Genomic DNA, 16,431 nt, shown 5'->3' with positions numbered 1-16,431 from the left:
CATTATTTTTGCATTGAAGTTAGTTGTGGTTTTTCCACTGGTTAGGTGAAGTTCTAGCACAAGAGATTGTATTAGAAAACAGTGATAAGGGAGGGCTGAGACCCCCACTCTAGCTGAGCTTTTGCTGATTAATGGCTGCTGGAGGGAGGGGAGTCATTTTTCCTCACTGTTAAGTTACCCATACTTCAGTAAATAACCCCATTGTCGTTTCCATGCAAGTAACCCTCAGTTTAACTCCTCAATCATTAAGGGGGAAAAAAGACATGCAGTAGGAGGGGAGTTATTAGGAAGAAGTAGTCTGGAAGTACCAATAAGACAAGGTAAATGGGGAATGAATATGATAAAATAGAGTATATACATGTATGAAATTGTCAGTGTAAATAAAAACTAAAAATGAGGAAAAGTATTATATTCGAATTAAGACATAATAATGCTGAGTTCTCGGCTTTCATTTTGCCTAAGTGACTCCAGATTTTAATGTATTTACTTGGGCTCCTGCATGGACACCTAGAAACAGGAAGTATCACTATGAAAAAATGTGCTCAATTTTGGAAAGGAGCACTCTCTTGGTCATTGTAAATAGTAAGCTGTTGCAGGTTACTTGCAGTCTATTCTTTTATAGTCTATAATTAGTATCCTGTTTATTGGTTAGGCTAGTTAAGCAGTGGTTGCCTAGAATTGTAATTTCACCTATATCCAGATGATCTCGTCTCATTGATTTGTGTAGTTTTTAAAAATTAAGCGGTAGGACTTATTATAGGGCAATGCCTATGCAAGGTGAAGAAGGCAAAAGTGAACTAGGCAGAAAACCTTGAGATCATGATAAAGATTTGGTTTTTCTTTTCTTTTTCCCGTTTTTTTGAGACAGGGTTTCTCTGTGTAACGGTCCTAGCTGTCTTGGAATTCACTTAGACCAGGCTAACCTCGAACTCACAGAGATCCGCCTGCCTCTGCCTTCCAGGTGCTGGGATTAAAGGTGTGCACCACCACACCTGGCTCTTTCTTCACTCTCATGGATGTAACAAATCTTTTTTTTTGTTGTTGTTTTTTTTGTTTTGTTTTGTTTTGTTTTTTTTTTTTTTTTGACCTGCTCCGTTTCCGACCTGGGCCGGTTCACCCCTCCTTAGGCAACCTGGTGGTCCCCCGCTCCCGGGAGGTCACCATATTGATGCCGAACTTAGTGCGGACACCCGATCGGCATAGCGCACTACAGCCCAGAACTCCTGGACTCAAGCGATCCTCCTGTCTCAGCCTCCCGAGTAGCTGGGACTACAGGCGTGCGCCACCGCGCCCGGCTTGTTTTGTTTTTTTGTTTTTTGTTTTTTTTGTTTTTCGAGACAGGGTTTCTCTGTGTAGTTTTGTGCCTTTCCTGGAACTCACTTGGTAGCCCAGGCTGGCCTTGAACTCACAGAAATCCGCCTGGCTCTGCCTCCCGAGTGCTGGGATTAAAGGCGTGCGCCACCACCGCCCGGCTGTAACAAATCTTTGAGAGTGCTTTATTTCATCTTCCTTTCTGAAGGATTTTTTTTTTTTTTTTTGGTTTTTCGAGACAGGGTTTCTCTGTGCAGTTTTGCGCCTTTCCTGGAACTCACTTGGTAGACCAGGCTGACCTCGAACTCACAGAGATCCGCCTGCCTCTCTGAAGGATATTTTTACTGGATATATAATTCTGGGAATATTGACCTTTTCTTTTGCTACTAGAAAAATGTAAATATTCTTTTAACTCCATAGTTTCTGTTGAGAAATCTGTAATTATTGAAATCATAGTCTCTCTGTAAAGAACAGTCCATTTTTCCTTTTCATCTATATATGCACATGATAACCTCGGATGTTCTTGCCTTTCACCTTATTTGAGACAGTTTCTTGTTCCTGCTGTGTATGTCAGGCTAGCTGGCCTATGGACTTCTGGGGATTCTCCTGTTTCTGCCTCCCATATTGTCATAGGATTACAGGGTTATAGATGTGTGCTACTGTATCCAGCTTTACATGGGTTCTTGGGATATGAATGAATCTTAGAGTCACTGAACCAGCTCTTTAGCCCAACAGGCCATTTTTATCGGCTGGTTGCCTTGCTTGGGCTTTGGTTCATTTTTGCTTTGTTTAGATTTTAGCGTCTTGATGCTCTGGAGTGGAATTTCTTTGAGCTTGTCCTTTTGGAGTTCCCCAAGCTTCTTGTATCTGAGTGTATTTCTTTGGCAATTCTTCTCCCATCCTTTGATTCTCTAATGGCACCAACTAAATCTTTTGTTATTTTCCTTACCGTTGATGCTCTGTTTATTTGTGTTTTGTGTTGTGTTGAGTCTTGTTTTTCTGTTGTACAAACTGGATAATATTTATACACACTGGCTCCCTGCACTGCCACTTTGTGTTTGCTTTTCTGTGTGTCTAGTGAGTTTATTTTGGTTACTGTAGCTTCTAATTCTTTACTATGTGTCCCTGACGTTTCAAGAATGTTTGACTTCTGGGGCCTGAGATGGGGTTCAGCCAGTGAAGACTGCTTCAGAATCTGACAACTGGAGTTCTATCCCTAGGACTCATGTGGTGGAAAGAGAAAACACGTCGTTTTCTGACTTCCATAGGGACTCTGTTTCCTTTTCCCCTTCATAAATACATGCAATACGAGTTCTTTTTTGTTTTTTTAAAGAGCGGTGGCCCTTGTTTTTAGAACATTTTTATACTGATCTCTTGGAAGTCTTGGCTTTCAGTATTTGTCCTTTTGACCTTGGTGCTTGTCACTTCCTCTCCTGTTCCAGTTGAACTGTGCTTGGTTCCTTGTATGCCAGACAAATTTGTGCTGCCCCTCACCGTGTTCCAGAGGCTGCAGATTCAGTTTACTTCACACTTGTTTGGAATGTACTATTAAGTAGCCAGCCTACCTTACCTCGATTTTCAAAATCTGTACTGTGCTCCGTGGAGTCAGAATTGTGTATCCATAGCTCAGGTGTAGGCCTAGGAGTATGTAAGCTGCCCTTTGACCGTCTGGCCCTCCCGTCTCCTCACTCCCAGCCTCAGAACTGCAGCTCTTGGGCTGCAGCATGGTTTATTAGCAGTCCCGTGTTGGTGGAGATGTGTGTGTGTGTCTGTCCTTTGCATTACAGATAGTGCTGTATTCAGCATACTTTTAACAGATTACTATAGCATGCTTCTGAAAATTCTGCTATAGTAGAATGCCCAGACATTGGCCTATTGATTTCAATTTCACAGAAGTCAGTGTTAAATCTATACATTTTCCCAAAGTGCTCCCAAGTTATCTTTATTTCTTTAATGTACAGGACTATTCCAGCAGTAGTCCCCAAAAGTGAAAAGATTTAAAAGAAAACTAGGAAAATACTTGCCTGTGATTGTGCAGATGAGTTGAATTGGGTACTTTTAGCAAAGTAAGATGTAAACCTTTGTTTCTTTCTGTTAGGTGGGGTGAAAAAAGAAAGTCATCTATATGTGATTCTTTTCTATCCCTTCTTCTCCCCCCCCCCCCCCCCCCCAGAATTTTGATTCTGACATTAGCAGTGTGGGAATAGATGGCTGCTGGCAGGCGGACAGCCAACGGCTTCTCAACGAGGTGATGGTGGAACACTTCTTCAGACAAGGAATGCTGGATGTAGCCGAGGAGCTCTGCCAGGTAACCACATGCCAACAAGCAGAGGGAAAACAAACAAGGCAATGCTGTGGAGTTTGCATTATCTGCAGTTGAGACTTTGTGTGAAACTTTTTAAGTTCTTAGAAATTATAGTGCTGCAATTTAATACCTGAATTGCCCTTTCCTTAAGAAATTATACTCTGAAAGCTTAATAGCTGAGTTGCTCTTTTCTGATTCTGAGTCTGATAGATGGGTTTCTAGTCATGAGTCAACATATTAAAAGTGATGGTATTTTTTCTATGTGGCCCAGGCTGTCCTTCATTCCAATTTCAGCCTTTCCAGTGCTGCAGTTACGGGCATGCACTGTTTACTCCACTCATATTTCCTTTTGATAGGAAATGTTAATATAGCAGAGAAAGACACAAAAATAGTAATATTTGTTTTTCTGATCTAGTAAAACTGTATCAAATGAATTTCAAACTAAAATTTACTTCAGCGGGGGGTGGGGGGTGGGGGTGGGGCATTGCTCCTCTTATTTCTTTTATTTCTTTTAGACAGGAACACCATGAAGTCACGATAGTAGTAGCTGCTGTCTGGTGTGTTTCCACACCCTGCTTACTCCTTTCTGCTGCACTGTGCAAAGTGTGAGGTGTGGAGCATCAAGGACTGGGCCTAGGGCCATCGGGGAGCCTTTGTGAAGGACTGGGATTCAGCCCTTACTCGCTTCTTCACACTCCACTCCATACAAGTCTTACAGTAAATTATAGCATTGAGAGTTAGTTTGTTCTTCTTGTATGGAAAGAGAGATTCATCGCATCTGTCCTATGAAGTTCTTAGACACTCCTTGTAGCTCTGCAGTTCCCAGTGTTTCCTCCTCTCCTTGTGGCCAGACCTCCAGCTGCACCTTGTGTCCCAGGAAAGAGTGTGGACTTAGATTTCATTGGCTTGAATGTGCAGAACACACCCAGCTTTGGGCCGTGGTCTTGTGTTCAGTTCAGAATGGACAGAAGCATAGTGGTAGGACAGTCTCTGCCACAGAAGTATATGCTAAAAGAAGTGAGCTTTGACAGCCCTGTGCTTTATCATCTAGCTCAGCCTTTGCCATTGTGAATGAATATACTAACAAGTTTTTGTTTGTTTGCCTTCCTTTTCCTTTTAGGAATCTGGGCTGTCTGTGGACCCAAGTCAGAAAGAACCATTTGTGGAGTTAAATCGAATATTAGAAGCATTAAAAGTCAGAGTTCTGAGACCTGCTCTGGAGTAAGTTACTGTTTCTTTTAGGTACCGTAAGGGAACTCTGTAAGAAAATATTTGTAAAACACAGGAGACATATTTAGATAGGTCTATTTTACCTGGGGCAGACTTGAGAGGTTTTGAGAGAGAATACTTACACTTCTTTTAACCAGGTGAAAGATGGACTATATAAGATGAGAACCTGGGCAGCCTGCTTAACTTAGCAGTTGGTCGTGTTTCCAGAAGAGAAAGGGGTTTCCTTGTCTATGCTGCAATGCTGCTTCGGGTAGACCAGCATTGTAACTGAAGCACCATTGTTTTCATAATCTTTATGTGATATTTGAGCTTCGAGAATCGGCGTGGGTGCTGTGCTGTCGTTCTGAGAGGTTATTTAGTTGGCTGTGAGAACTAGGTGATATTCATGAACAGAGCAGAGATTCTGTATAAGATGTGGAAACGGGAGCAAGTTATTTGTCCTATTGCTAAAGTCTCTGACTCCATTCTGAAATTTGTAATGTGAAGATTACTAAGATGTTTACAATAAATAATATAAAATGAAGTTAAAGAACAAGATAATCAAAGTAGAGTCCTGGTGTTTTATAACTTGGAAGATCTGAAAACAGCATTAATGGTTGGGAATAATCCATGTGATATTTTAATTATTAAAACAGGTGATTGTATTTTGAGTTTGGGGTGGTTACTGCATAGTTTTCTACATTTGATCAGTTCTTTAAAAAATTTGCATATTTCTAGAACTAGCCCAGATGAACAGTTGAGGGTTCCTGTGTTAATGTTTGTGTTTTATGATTTCTGTGTAAAAATTAAAAATATAAGTGATCTGTTTAGAACTAAAATTTTTTAACTGTGTGTCTTTGTAAGGTGTATGTTACCTTTGTGTAGTGTGTGTGAGTACTATTGGTTTGGTTTTGGAGAGGGTGTTGTTATTTATAACCTTGGCTGGCCTTGAACTTGTGATTTTTCTGTCATAGTATCCCAAGTGCTGGGATGACACATTTGGCATGTTTTGTGGGTTTGGGGGTTGATTTTAGATTGTGACACACCTAGGAGATAAATTTAACTAAGTGTCTGTAACCTTTTCTTTACAAAATTAGCATCTACTCTTAGGTGAATAAGCGTGAGGGGCCCAAGTACAGAAGTGTCCTGAGCTTCCCAGTTCCACAGTGATCCAGATGTGTAGCTGGGTGTCTGTCCAGAGACAGTCGTTTCTCCATTGTTGGTTAGGGGTCCACCTAGCTTGGGTTAATTACTCACCATGTGACTGTGCTGAGTACTTGATCTCCTTTAGCTTTAGAAGCACTCACCACTCTTCCTGTTGGAGAAGGAAATGCTAAGTGGTTGGAAACTTGTCTTTGGAGTTATTCCAGTAACTGGCATTCAGAAGCAAAGTGTTGTGTCCAGTGAAGCCAGCTGGTTGCTTTGCTAAATATTACCTCGATAGATTGGAAACACTTGGAATCTGACTTCAATTTTGTGGATTTGGGGGAATTTTTTTTCTTTAAAGACAAAACAAAACACTGAAGAAGACTTTGAGAAGCTTTGAGTTGCCTGTGGCTCTGAGCAACTCCTGCGCAGCTCCAGTAGAAGTGGTTTAGTGTACGCTCCATGAGCATGCCGTCAGTGTAAGAGGTTGTTGTCGTCGGAAATTTATATTCACAAGTTCCAGATCTGATGTTGGCCTCCCTTCAAAAACATCCCATTGAGAGACAAGCAGATTTCTATGAGTTTGAGGCCAGCCTGGTCTGCAGAGTGAGTTCCAGGACAGATAGATAGGACTGTTACATAGAGAAAACTGTCTTGAAAAAAAAAAAATTACATTGTTAAGTATTTTTATATGAAACTGTTGTAAAATATTATTTTAAGATGTGTTACATTTGTTGATTTTGTGGAACATTTATTTAATGATGCAAAGATGTGTTGCATTTGTTTAACTCTGTGAAGCTGTGTTACTGTGCCTGTGTAAAACACCTGATGGTCTAATACAGAGCTGAACGGCCGATAACTAGGCAGGAAAAAGGGATAGGCAGGCAGAGAGAATAAATAGAAGGAGAAATCTGGGAGAGATGAAGGAGCAAGAAAAGAAGGGGCTAGCCACCCCCTACACAGCCAGAAACAGAGTAAGAAGTAAAAAAAAGATACACAGAAATAGAGAAAGGTAAAAGCCCGGAGGTAAAAGGATGGGATCATTTAAGAAAAGCTGGCTTTAAAAAAGCCAAGCTAAGGCCTGGCATTCATTAATAATATTAAGTCTCCATGCGATTTATTTGGGTGATGGGTCCCCAGAAGAGTTAAGAGTAAAAAACAGACAACACAAAACCTTTATATTTGAGTTTAAGGTTAACATTAATTATTCCAAGTAGGTAATACATGGACCAGGTTTAAAAAAAAAAATTTAAAAGGTACAGTAAAGTAATAATGTAGTGACGGATCTCTCTTCCTGACTGTAAGTCAACCAGTATCTCACCACATTAGGCAGTCACCATTAACCTTTTTTTGCATCCATCTGGATAAGTAAGTTTTCAGTGTGATAGGTATTATATTGGTGTGCTTGCGTGCGTGCGTGCGTGCGTGCGTGCGTGTGTGTGTGTGTGTGTGTGTTTGTGTGTGTAAGTCTGTCTCTATCTGTTGTACACTATTCTCTACCTTGTGGGTTTTGTTTGTTTGTTTTTTAACTTGAAAAAATTTGAACTGCTTGCCTATTCTGGAATAGACAAAAATAGGGTTTTTTGTTTTGTTTTGTTTTCCCAAAGTGGCTGCTTAGTATTTTGAGTTTATACCTGGATTTTATTTAACCATTTTAGGTATATTGATAGATATTTTGATAGTTTCCAGCATTTTATCTAATAATCAGTATAGCAGTGATTAATTTATGTTATTTTCATTGTGCCCTGCTCTGTCTGTAGGGTGCCTTCCTAGAACATTGGGTCATGGTGAATTGAAAACTTGGGTTGATTTTTTTTTGCCAAGTTTTTCTCTTTACAAATTGTTCCAAAATGAAACGATGCCATAGGTCTAAAGAGTCCCTTCAGCTGTCGATGGTGGTACACACCTTTAATCCTAGCATTCGGGAGGCAGAGAAGCCCTGCTCGGAAAACAAAACAATAATAATAATAAAGCCTTTGCAACTTTGATAACATGTATGTTGTAGGAAAGGACAGCATCTTAGTATATTTAGTTTGCATTTATCTTATAAGGAAGTTTACCTGTGTCTTCTGTAGATAGATAGGCTTATGCATTCCTGATGGCACAGACGTAATCTTTTGACTCCAGGGGACATCTTAAGGATCACTACTGATGATATATAACCATCTTAGATCATAAAATGATTTCCTGGGACATGTGAGAGCATTCCCCCACTGCCTCTGTTAGTGAAAAACCCTCCATGAAACACCTTGAAGAACCAAAAATAACTGAGTGATTATAAGGAGGAAGAAAGAAAAGTAAAGGATGCATAATTTTTCTCATATGATAAGAAAATAATGCCGTGATTTATGCTGCAGAAGGGTTTAGATGGGACAGGCTGTCAGCAGTACCCGGCAGGCTGCCCCATCTCTAAGGCCAGAAATTAGGTAGGGAAGGAAAGAAAAGTCAGATGAGACTGCCTTTGTGGTTTCATGGTATACTGTTTGATTAGTGATCTCACGGATAAGAAATCCTTATTAAGAGAAGCTATAGTATGAGTGAATAAAATACAGCTTTTGAATAGAAAAACAGGTTAGGAAGTGAAAGTGAAGAAGCAGGTGGAAGCACCTGATGATCAGAGATTTGATAACAAACCAAGTGTACGGTGCTTAGTTTCTGGTTGAGGCTAGAAAGATGCTTTGGGAGTTAAGAGGACTCACTGGTTGCTCTTTCAGAGGATCTGGGTTCAATTCTTGTCACCCACATGGTGATTTACAACCATCTGTAACTCCAGTTCCAGGGGATCTGACTCCCTCTTCCGGCCTCTGTGGAAACCAGGCATGTACATGGTACACAGACATACATGCAGGCAAAACATCCACACATGAATTTTTTTTTAATTTTAAATAGTTAGTGCTGTCCGTCTCTTGTTCTTTCTTCACTGTGAAGCTTCGCCCGGGTGTGCAGCCTTTCACTCAAGCAGCTCTCAGTAACCACAGGCAGTCGAGGAAACAGGGCTTTCCTGGGGAGACAGCGGAGAAGGGCATCCAAGGTTGAACAAATTGGATTTGTCCCCCCTCGAGTTTGATTTTCTTCTTACCCCATTAATTGGCCTTAGTTCTGAGAAGAACCAAAAAAAGAAAGATGATCCATTTTCAACTCAATCTGTTTATATGCAGAGTGGTGGAGAAAGAACACTTCAATTAAAGAGAAGCTAATTACAAAGAGTGGGTGTGGTGCACACACCTGTAATCCCAGCACTTGGAAGGTGGAGGCAGGAAGATGAGGGATTCAAGGTCATCCTCTGCTGTATGGGAAGTGTTCTAGGCCAGTCTGGGCTAGCTGTCTCAGAAAACAGTGTAGTGAGGGGCCAGTGACAAGGCCGCAGGAAAGAGAGAGCAGTGCAGTAAGGAGACTCGAAGAGAGGAGAGCACAGGGGAGGTAATAACATCTTTTCTGTCTTCAGTTTACTGCTGCTAGAAGTTTATAGGAAGTTCCAAGCCTGGTCCTCAGGAAGAGAATAAGCATACTCTAACTCTGTCCTCACCGAGGGTTCAGCATTGGAACAAAGTGGGCCTGTATGCCTGAGAACCTCTGTAAAGTTGAGTATGTGTGTGTGTTACTTTTTGTTGTAGGATTTTTTGTTCTTATGAGATAGGGTCTCAGGTAGCTTAGGTTGGTCTTGAATTTCTGATTGTCCTGCCTCGACCTCCCAAGTAGTGGGATCAGTGGCCAGCTTGTTTGTGTTTGTATTAGTCCTGGTGTAATACTCTAGTCTCTATCTTCTCCTCTTCCTCTGTATCTGTTCTTTTTGAAACAAAATGTCACTAATACTATCTGTAGCCCATGCGGTCATTAGCCTCCTTAGTGCTGGGAATACAGGCCTGTACCACCACACGTGACTGAGTTCTTTAAGAAAAAACAGTTGACATTTTATTATTTTGTGTGTGCGTGTATATGTGCACGTATAACTTGCAGAAGTTTGTTCTTTCATTTCTCCATATGCACCCTGGGAATTAAACTCAGATCGTCACTCTTGGTGACAGGTCTCTTTACCCACTGAGTAATCTTGCTCCTTTGTATGGTTTCTTAAACAGCTGACAAGAAGGACAAAGACAGGCTGGAGAAATGGCCCAGCAGTTCAGAGCACTTACTGCTCTCTGAAAGGACCCAAGTCTGATTCCCAGCACCCAGGCTGGATGCCTCACAACCATCTGTAACCCCAGCTCCAGGGGACCTGGCACTCTTCTAGACAGCACTCATGTATACATACCCACACAGGGATATAATTTTAAATATAATATTAATAAAAATCTTCTTTTAAAAGCTACATCAACTCTAAGATGAAAAAACATAAGTACTTCTAATGATGGAGTTAGCCACGACTTCACTGTTTGAAAATACCCTCCTTTTGTGAAAAACAATTTCAGACACTATATTTTGATCATGTTTTTCTCCCTCTCTCAGTTTCCTCCAAGAGCCTCCCAACCTCCCTACCCATCCAACATTGTGCTCTATTTTTTTTCTCTTTCAACAAAACAAGCAAACAACAAAAAACAAGAACACAAAAAGCACAAACACACCAAGGAAATCTAAATAAATAAGCAAAAGACCAAAAAAAAATAAAATAAAATAATGACAAAAACAGCCAGGCAGTGGTTATTCACACTCCTAATCCCAGCACTTGAGAGGTAGAGACAGGTGGTGGATCTCTGAGTTCAAAGCCAGTCTGGTCTACAGAGTGAGTTCCAAAACAGCCAGGGCTGCACGGAGAAACCTTGACTCAAAAGTCAAAGCAAAGCAAAATGAAACAAAAGATGTCTACAGAAATACCATTCATTTGTATTGGCCAACTGCACCTGGGCATGGGACTTCTACCTCACAGTCTGCACATTGTCCAGTTGAGGGTTCCTCTGTTCATTCCCCTTTACTGAAAGAACGTCTTTGATGGGTTGAGTGAGACAGACATTATGAGTATAGCACTATGTCATTAGGAGTCATTTTAATGCTGTGCTTCTGTAGCAGAATAATAGTAGGTCTCTGGTTCTTGGCAGTTGTCAGATATGGGTGCCATTTCATGGAGTAAGACTGAACGTGCTGGGGCTCAGCGGAAGAGTATTGTTACTCTTCCAGGAGACTTGGGCTTAGTTCCCAGCATCCACGTGGCAGATCAAAACAGTCTGTAACTCCAGTTCCAGGAGATCCAGTGCCCTCTTCTGGCCTTCAAGGGCACCTGACACGCACACAGTGTGCACACATACATGGGGACAGAACACAGGCATAAGATAAAAGACAGCAAGTACATTGAGAAATATCTGTTTGCTGGTTTTGTTTGTTTTTGTACTGCTGGGGATTGAACCCAGGACCCTTCTGTATGTGGTAAACCAACACCCTATCACTAAGCTGTACACACACACACACACACACACACACACACACACACACACACACACACACACACACCTGTTTGCTAATTTTTAATGCAAAACGGAGTAGCATAAAGTAGGAGACTCCAGGCCTGCAGTGAGGTCTGCAGCAGCAGGTAGAGAAAGGCGCTCGCACCAAGCCTTACCTGGATTCGGTGCCCTCTGTCCACCACGGTGGAAGGAAAGAACCGACTTCATAGGCTGTCCTCTGACTTCCACATGAAGGTCACGATGAGAGGGCCCCCCAATAAGGAATGAATGCATAAGTAAAGGGAGAATGTAATTTAAAAGCTCAGAGGTTCACCTTCAGAGTTTTGATTCATTTGCAGATAGGCTGGTTTAGTAGGAAGAAGGTAGCTCTAGGCAGTCTAGGTGTGAATCCCAAGGCTCACACTCCAGAGTGTGGCCTCTTCTAATCCAAGTGTATTATGTGACATTCCAGAGCCATTCTTTTTTTTGTTTTGTTTTTTGTTTTTCAAGACAGGGTTTCTCTGTGTAGCTTTGCGCCTTTCCTGGAGCTCCCTTGGTAGCCCAGGCTAGCCTCGAACTCACAGAGATCCACCTGCCTCTGCCTCCCGAGTGCTGGGATTAAAGGCGTGCACCACCACCGCCCGGCCTCAGAGCCATTCTTACTATAAAACCTCATTAAAAAAGTCATTATTCTCTAACTTAGTGTGTTTTCCCTGTGTTCGCATCTCCTAATGATTGATGTTACTACAGCTTCCCACAAGGTGGCAGACCAGACCCCCTTTTCACATGCTAGATGTCAACCAGTTTTTAAAACACCTTGCTCATGCCCTGGATTATTTTTAAAACCTTGTTCTGTTGCTTTAGGTGGGCAGTATCAAACCGAGAAATGCTCATAGCCCAAAACAGCTCCTTGGAATTTAAGCTACACCGACTGTACTTTATTAGCTTGTTAATGGGTGGAACTACAAATCAGCGGGAAGCCTTACAGTATGCGAAAAATTTCCAACCGTTTGCCCTAAATCATCAAAAAGGTAAGTCGAGTCAGACAACTGTTTTCCTTTGTACTTTGGGGAGGGAGCCTGGGCAGGGTAGGGAGAGAAAGTACAGGGAATTGAGAGAGTCTCTCTATGTAGTCCACGCTGGTCTCAAACTTGTGATCCTCCTGTGTCAGCAGCCTCCAGAATGCTGAAAATACAGATGAGCACGACCAGCATGGCTGGAGTCAGAGATTTTTAGGGTTTGGAAAGAGCCAGTAGCCACCACAGTGTCTGTCCCATACGTCTGCTAAGGAATAAGGTTGTTGGGCTGACTGGTAATAGGAACATTGCACACTGACTAGAGCAGTAGCACAGCACTGAGGCCAGAGACATTGCAGAGATGGGGCATCCTCACTCTAAGACACTGACAAGACCAAGGGGTGGCATGCACCTTGGACACTGTGTATTTCCACATGCTGCTTTCACATACCAGTGTGGTGAGTATGGCTCCTCCTTCACCAAACATACGTGGCGGTGAAAGACTAGAAATTCCAAGTTCAGTGTTTAAGTGCTTTCCTTTTCTCCTCTCCCGTGCTGTGTCCTTAGTTTAGGGGGAGGGACTTGGCAGTCAAGATTAGGGACCAGAATGTTTGCATTGCTTTAGGATATGCTGCATGGGATGGAGATGTTCTTAGCTTTCTCAGCCTGTTGTTCACAAGGAAATACTGTTTCAGATATGGCTGTGCACACCTCCATTTTCCGGGGCTTTTTCTTTCAGACATTCAGGTATTGATGGGAAGCCTCGTATACCTGAGACAAGGGATTGAGAATTCACCATATGTTCACCTGCTGGATGCAAACCAGTGGGCTGACATCTGTGACATCTTTACACGGGATGCCTGTGCCCTCCTCGGGCTCTCTGTGGAGTCTCCGCTCAGTGTCAGGTGCAGTAATGGCCTTGCTCACTCGGAAATGGGCACTGGGTTGGGCAACTTCTCCTGTTTCCTTTATGTTTTAAGCCAGTGGATTGTGTTGTCTTTCTGCAGAAGCGTGCAGTGGGTACTTCAAGTGCTTGTCACAGTTGGCAGTGACACAGTTTTAGGGCAGCTCTTCTCCAAGTGTGGTCTGGGACCCAGGGAGTCCAAAGCCCCTTTTCCGTTGCCGACCTTTGCACAGATGAAGGTCTGTGTTGTGGGGGCATTGTCACCAGCCTGGCAGGTGCTCACTGTGCTCCTCACTACCGTGCTGGCTACCTAGGAAATGCCTTTTGAGCTCTGCAGTGCCTTGGGTAGGCGGTAAATACTGCTTTAAGTTGGCATTTGGGTTATGTTTTGTTTTTTTTTTTTAGCATTCTGTGTGACACAAAAGGGCATTTGCATAAAGCACTTAGCCCCCCCCCCCCCCTATTTCTCCCATACTGGCTAGGCTTATGTTGGTAGCACTAGGGTTTTATGTTTTGTTTGTAAAGGGGATTATTTTTTTAGTAACTACAGGAAATATAGCTGAGGGCTGGGAGCAGGAGGATGGGGAGAGAATGAGTTTCTTTTTCTTTCAGAGGAGACAGCTTACAGGTCTGTGCTTTGGCGTGGGCACTGACGTTTTTTCCCTCTGCCCTCAGTTTCTCCGCAGGCTGCGTAGCACTGCCCGCACTCATTAACATCAAAGCTGTGATCGAGCAGAGACAGTGCACCGGAGTTTGGAACCAGAAAGACGAATTACCTGTGAGTTCTAGCCGCAGTTTACAAATTACCCTTCCACCTTAGAAGAGGTCGAAGTGGGAGGGATGGCTCAGTGGTTAGGAGCACTGGCTGCTCTCCCTGGGGTCCTGAGTTCAATTTCCAGCAACCACATGGAGGCTCACAACTATCTATAGGGGGATCTGATGCTCTCTTCTGGCATAAAGTTGTAAAAAAAGGTGCTGATTGTGCCATTTCTTCAGAAAACTCGGTTATAGACACTCAACGAGTTTGTTTTTGTTTGCTTGTTTTAATGCACATAACAGGAGTGAAAAATAAAGTTGAGAGAATAGCTTTGGGTCCAGCACCACTCTAAAAAGGAAACAAATCAGTTAACAAATTCAAATTGAAATAGGTGTGAGGGAGTGATGGTGCACACTAATTCCAACACTTGGGAGGCAGAGGCAGGCAAATCTTTTGAGTTTGAGGCCAGGCTGACCTACGTAGTGAGTTCCAAGGCAGCCAGGGCCTCATTAAGACCCTCTCTCAACAACAACAACAACAAAATCAAACAAGAAAATAGATATGTGGGACACAGTATCCTTTGGAGACACTGGGGGAGTGTATCCAAAATTTTGACTGCAGTTTCGGTTGCAAGCTGATAGATGCAAACCCCAGAAGTGGGGAGAGTTGTGCCTTCTGTTAGCACACAGAGTGTTTTCTAGTGAACTCACTTGTGGGCAGTAGTTTGTTATCTGTAAAAAGAGGGTCCCTTTATGGACTATGGAAGCCTAGAGGTGGCAGGCACTTTGTGGCTGCCATGGTGGTTATGACCGTGAGGTGCAAAGTTCATTGTATGTGTTTCCTCTGGAAGTAGACACTAAGACTTTTTAACTTGCAATTACCATTTCTGACACCATTATGTCCAGGCCCTGGAGGACTAAGTTAAGCCTTTGGCGCTGGCTTCTCGCTGCCACACCACCACAGGTTTGTCTGTAGTTGCCTTGTTCTTCCAGCTGAAGAGCTTGTTGAAGATGGTTTGGGATTAAAGGCACAGGTGCCCTCCTGGTACTGCCTGTGGTCGGGACAGAAGCGGCACTCTGCTCTGCTGCCTGAGCAAGTGAAAGAACGCGGTTCTGTGAGCAGGTGCCCAGCCCTGGCCGTTTTAGGATCATGCTGTGAGCATCTTGGAAATGTGCACACTGAAGTCAAGCACTCGGTAGGATCCCAGCTGACAGCGTGCACTTGGGGCTAGGAAAGCAACAGGAGGTGGTGGTTGGCGATCTCCCCTCACGATTGCTTTGATGTACTTTTGACTTTCATCCTCTTTTTGTCTTTTTTTTTAAGAGGCTCTTACTAGGTGTCTAGTTTAGGTTCCTTCCAATCCTCCTGGGTACCAGGTTTATAGGTCTGTTCCACCATTTTTCGTGGTACTGTAATTTGGACTCAGGTCCCTGTGAACACTAGACTCTATCCCTACCTTTTATCAGTTTTCCTTGAAGAACCTTAATAGGTCTGTTTTATTTTTTTGAGTCAGTGTCTCGCTGTGTGTCCCTCGCTGGCATGGAACTCAGTGTATAGGTCAGGCTGTACTCCAACTCAAATCTCCTTTCTCTGCTGAAATTAAAGGTGCTGTCACCACCCCTGGCAGTAATGGACTTTTAGGACAATAGCTATTCTAGATTGAGAAGAAAGGGAAGCAGTGTATTTGCTGAGGCTCTGTGTGAAGCAGCTGCTCTGCTAGATGACTTCAGGCTTTTATATGATTTGATATATTTGTGGCAAAAACATAATGGGGATGCCATACCATGAGCTTTAGTGTACCAATCACAAAACATACTGTTTGAGATTTGACTTAGCTTAAATATTGGTACAAGCCCATAATTCCAGGCACTTGGGAGGCTGAGGCAGGGGAATCACAAGTTTAAAGCCTGCTTAGACAACTTCCGGAGATCTTATCTCAAAAAGCAAAAAAGAAAAAAGGCATGTACATAAGGGATGGGAGGTAGGGTTTGGGCTGGCTTACACTGCCTGGCCACATTCAGAGCATTGGATTCCCACCACTGCAGAAAAGAGGGTCAAGCCTTGGCTTCCTCCCTGTTTCAGGTTTCCTCTGGACCACTTCACACACACTATATAGGCAGCTCAGGTCTGACGTGCACACAAGCAGTAACTATATTTAGACTGCCCTTGGAGGAGTTGTTGCACTGAATTGATCACCTCACCAAGTGCTGCCTACAGGGCAACCAGGGTGGCTGGTGTTTTTGCCTTTGGTATATATTCTGATAAATTTCGAGATGTTTAGGCTGGGGATGTATGTGGCTTAGTGGTTGGTGGTTGCTCATGGGCCAGGCTATGAGTTGGCTGCCTGGTACCACCCAAAAAAGGTATCAGCTTCTAAAGCACCATGCCTGGTTTTCTCAGACCTCAGA

At 42.9% G+C, this 16,431-nt stretch overlaps 1 protein-coding gene across 1 annotated transcript in view; it reads left to right on the top strand.

Annotated features, from left to right (window-relative positions):
- The window catches only part of Rmnd5a (required for meiotic nuclear division 5 homolog A), a 48,826-nt gene that overhangs the window by 26,048 nt on the left and 6,347 nt on the right, over window positions 1–16,431 (top strand). The window contains exons 3-7 of the mRNA XM_076566910.1: window positions 3,485–3,619; window positions 4,737–4,837; window positions 12,211–12,377; window positions 13,102–13,267; window positions 13,942–14,044. Coding sequence (XP_076423025.1) covers window positions 3,485–3,619; window positions 4,737–4,837; window positions 12,211–12,377; window positions 13,102–13,267; window positions 13,942–14,044 — 672 coding nt within the window. The remainder of the gene's footprint in view (window positions 1–3,484; window positions 3,620–4,736; window positions 4,838–12,210; window positions 12,378–13,101; window positions 13,268–13,941; window positions 14,045–16,431) is intronic.

The sequence above is a fragment of the Peromyscus maniculatus genome, chromosome 3 (assembly GCF_049852395.1).
Source record: "Peromyscus maniculatus bairdii isolate BWxNUB_F1_BW_parent chromosome 3, HU_Pman_BW_mat_3.1, whole genome shotgun sequence".
Classification (NCBI taxonomy): domain Eukaryota; kingdom Metazoa; phylum Chordata; class Mammalia; order Rodentia; family Cricetidae; genus Peromyscus; species Peromyscus maniculatus.
This window is presented reverse-complemented; position numbering and strand designations above follow the sequence as displayed.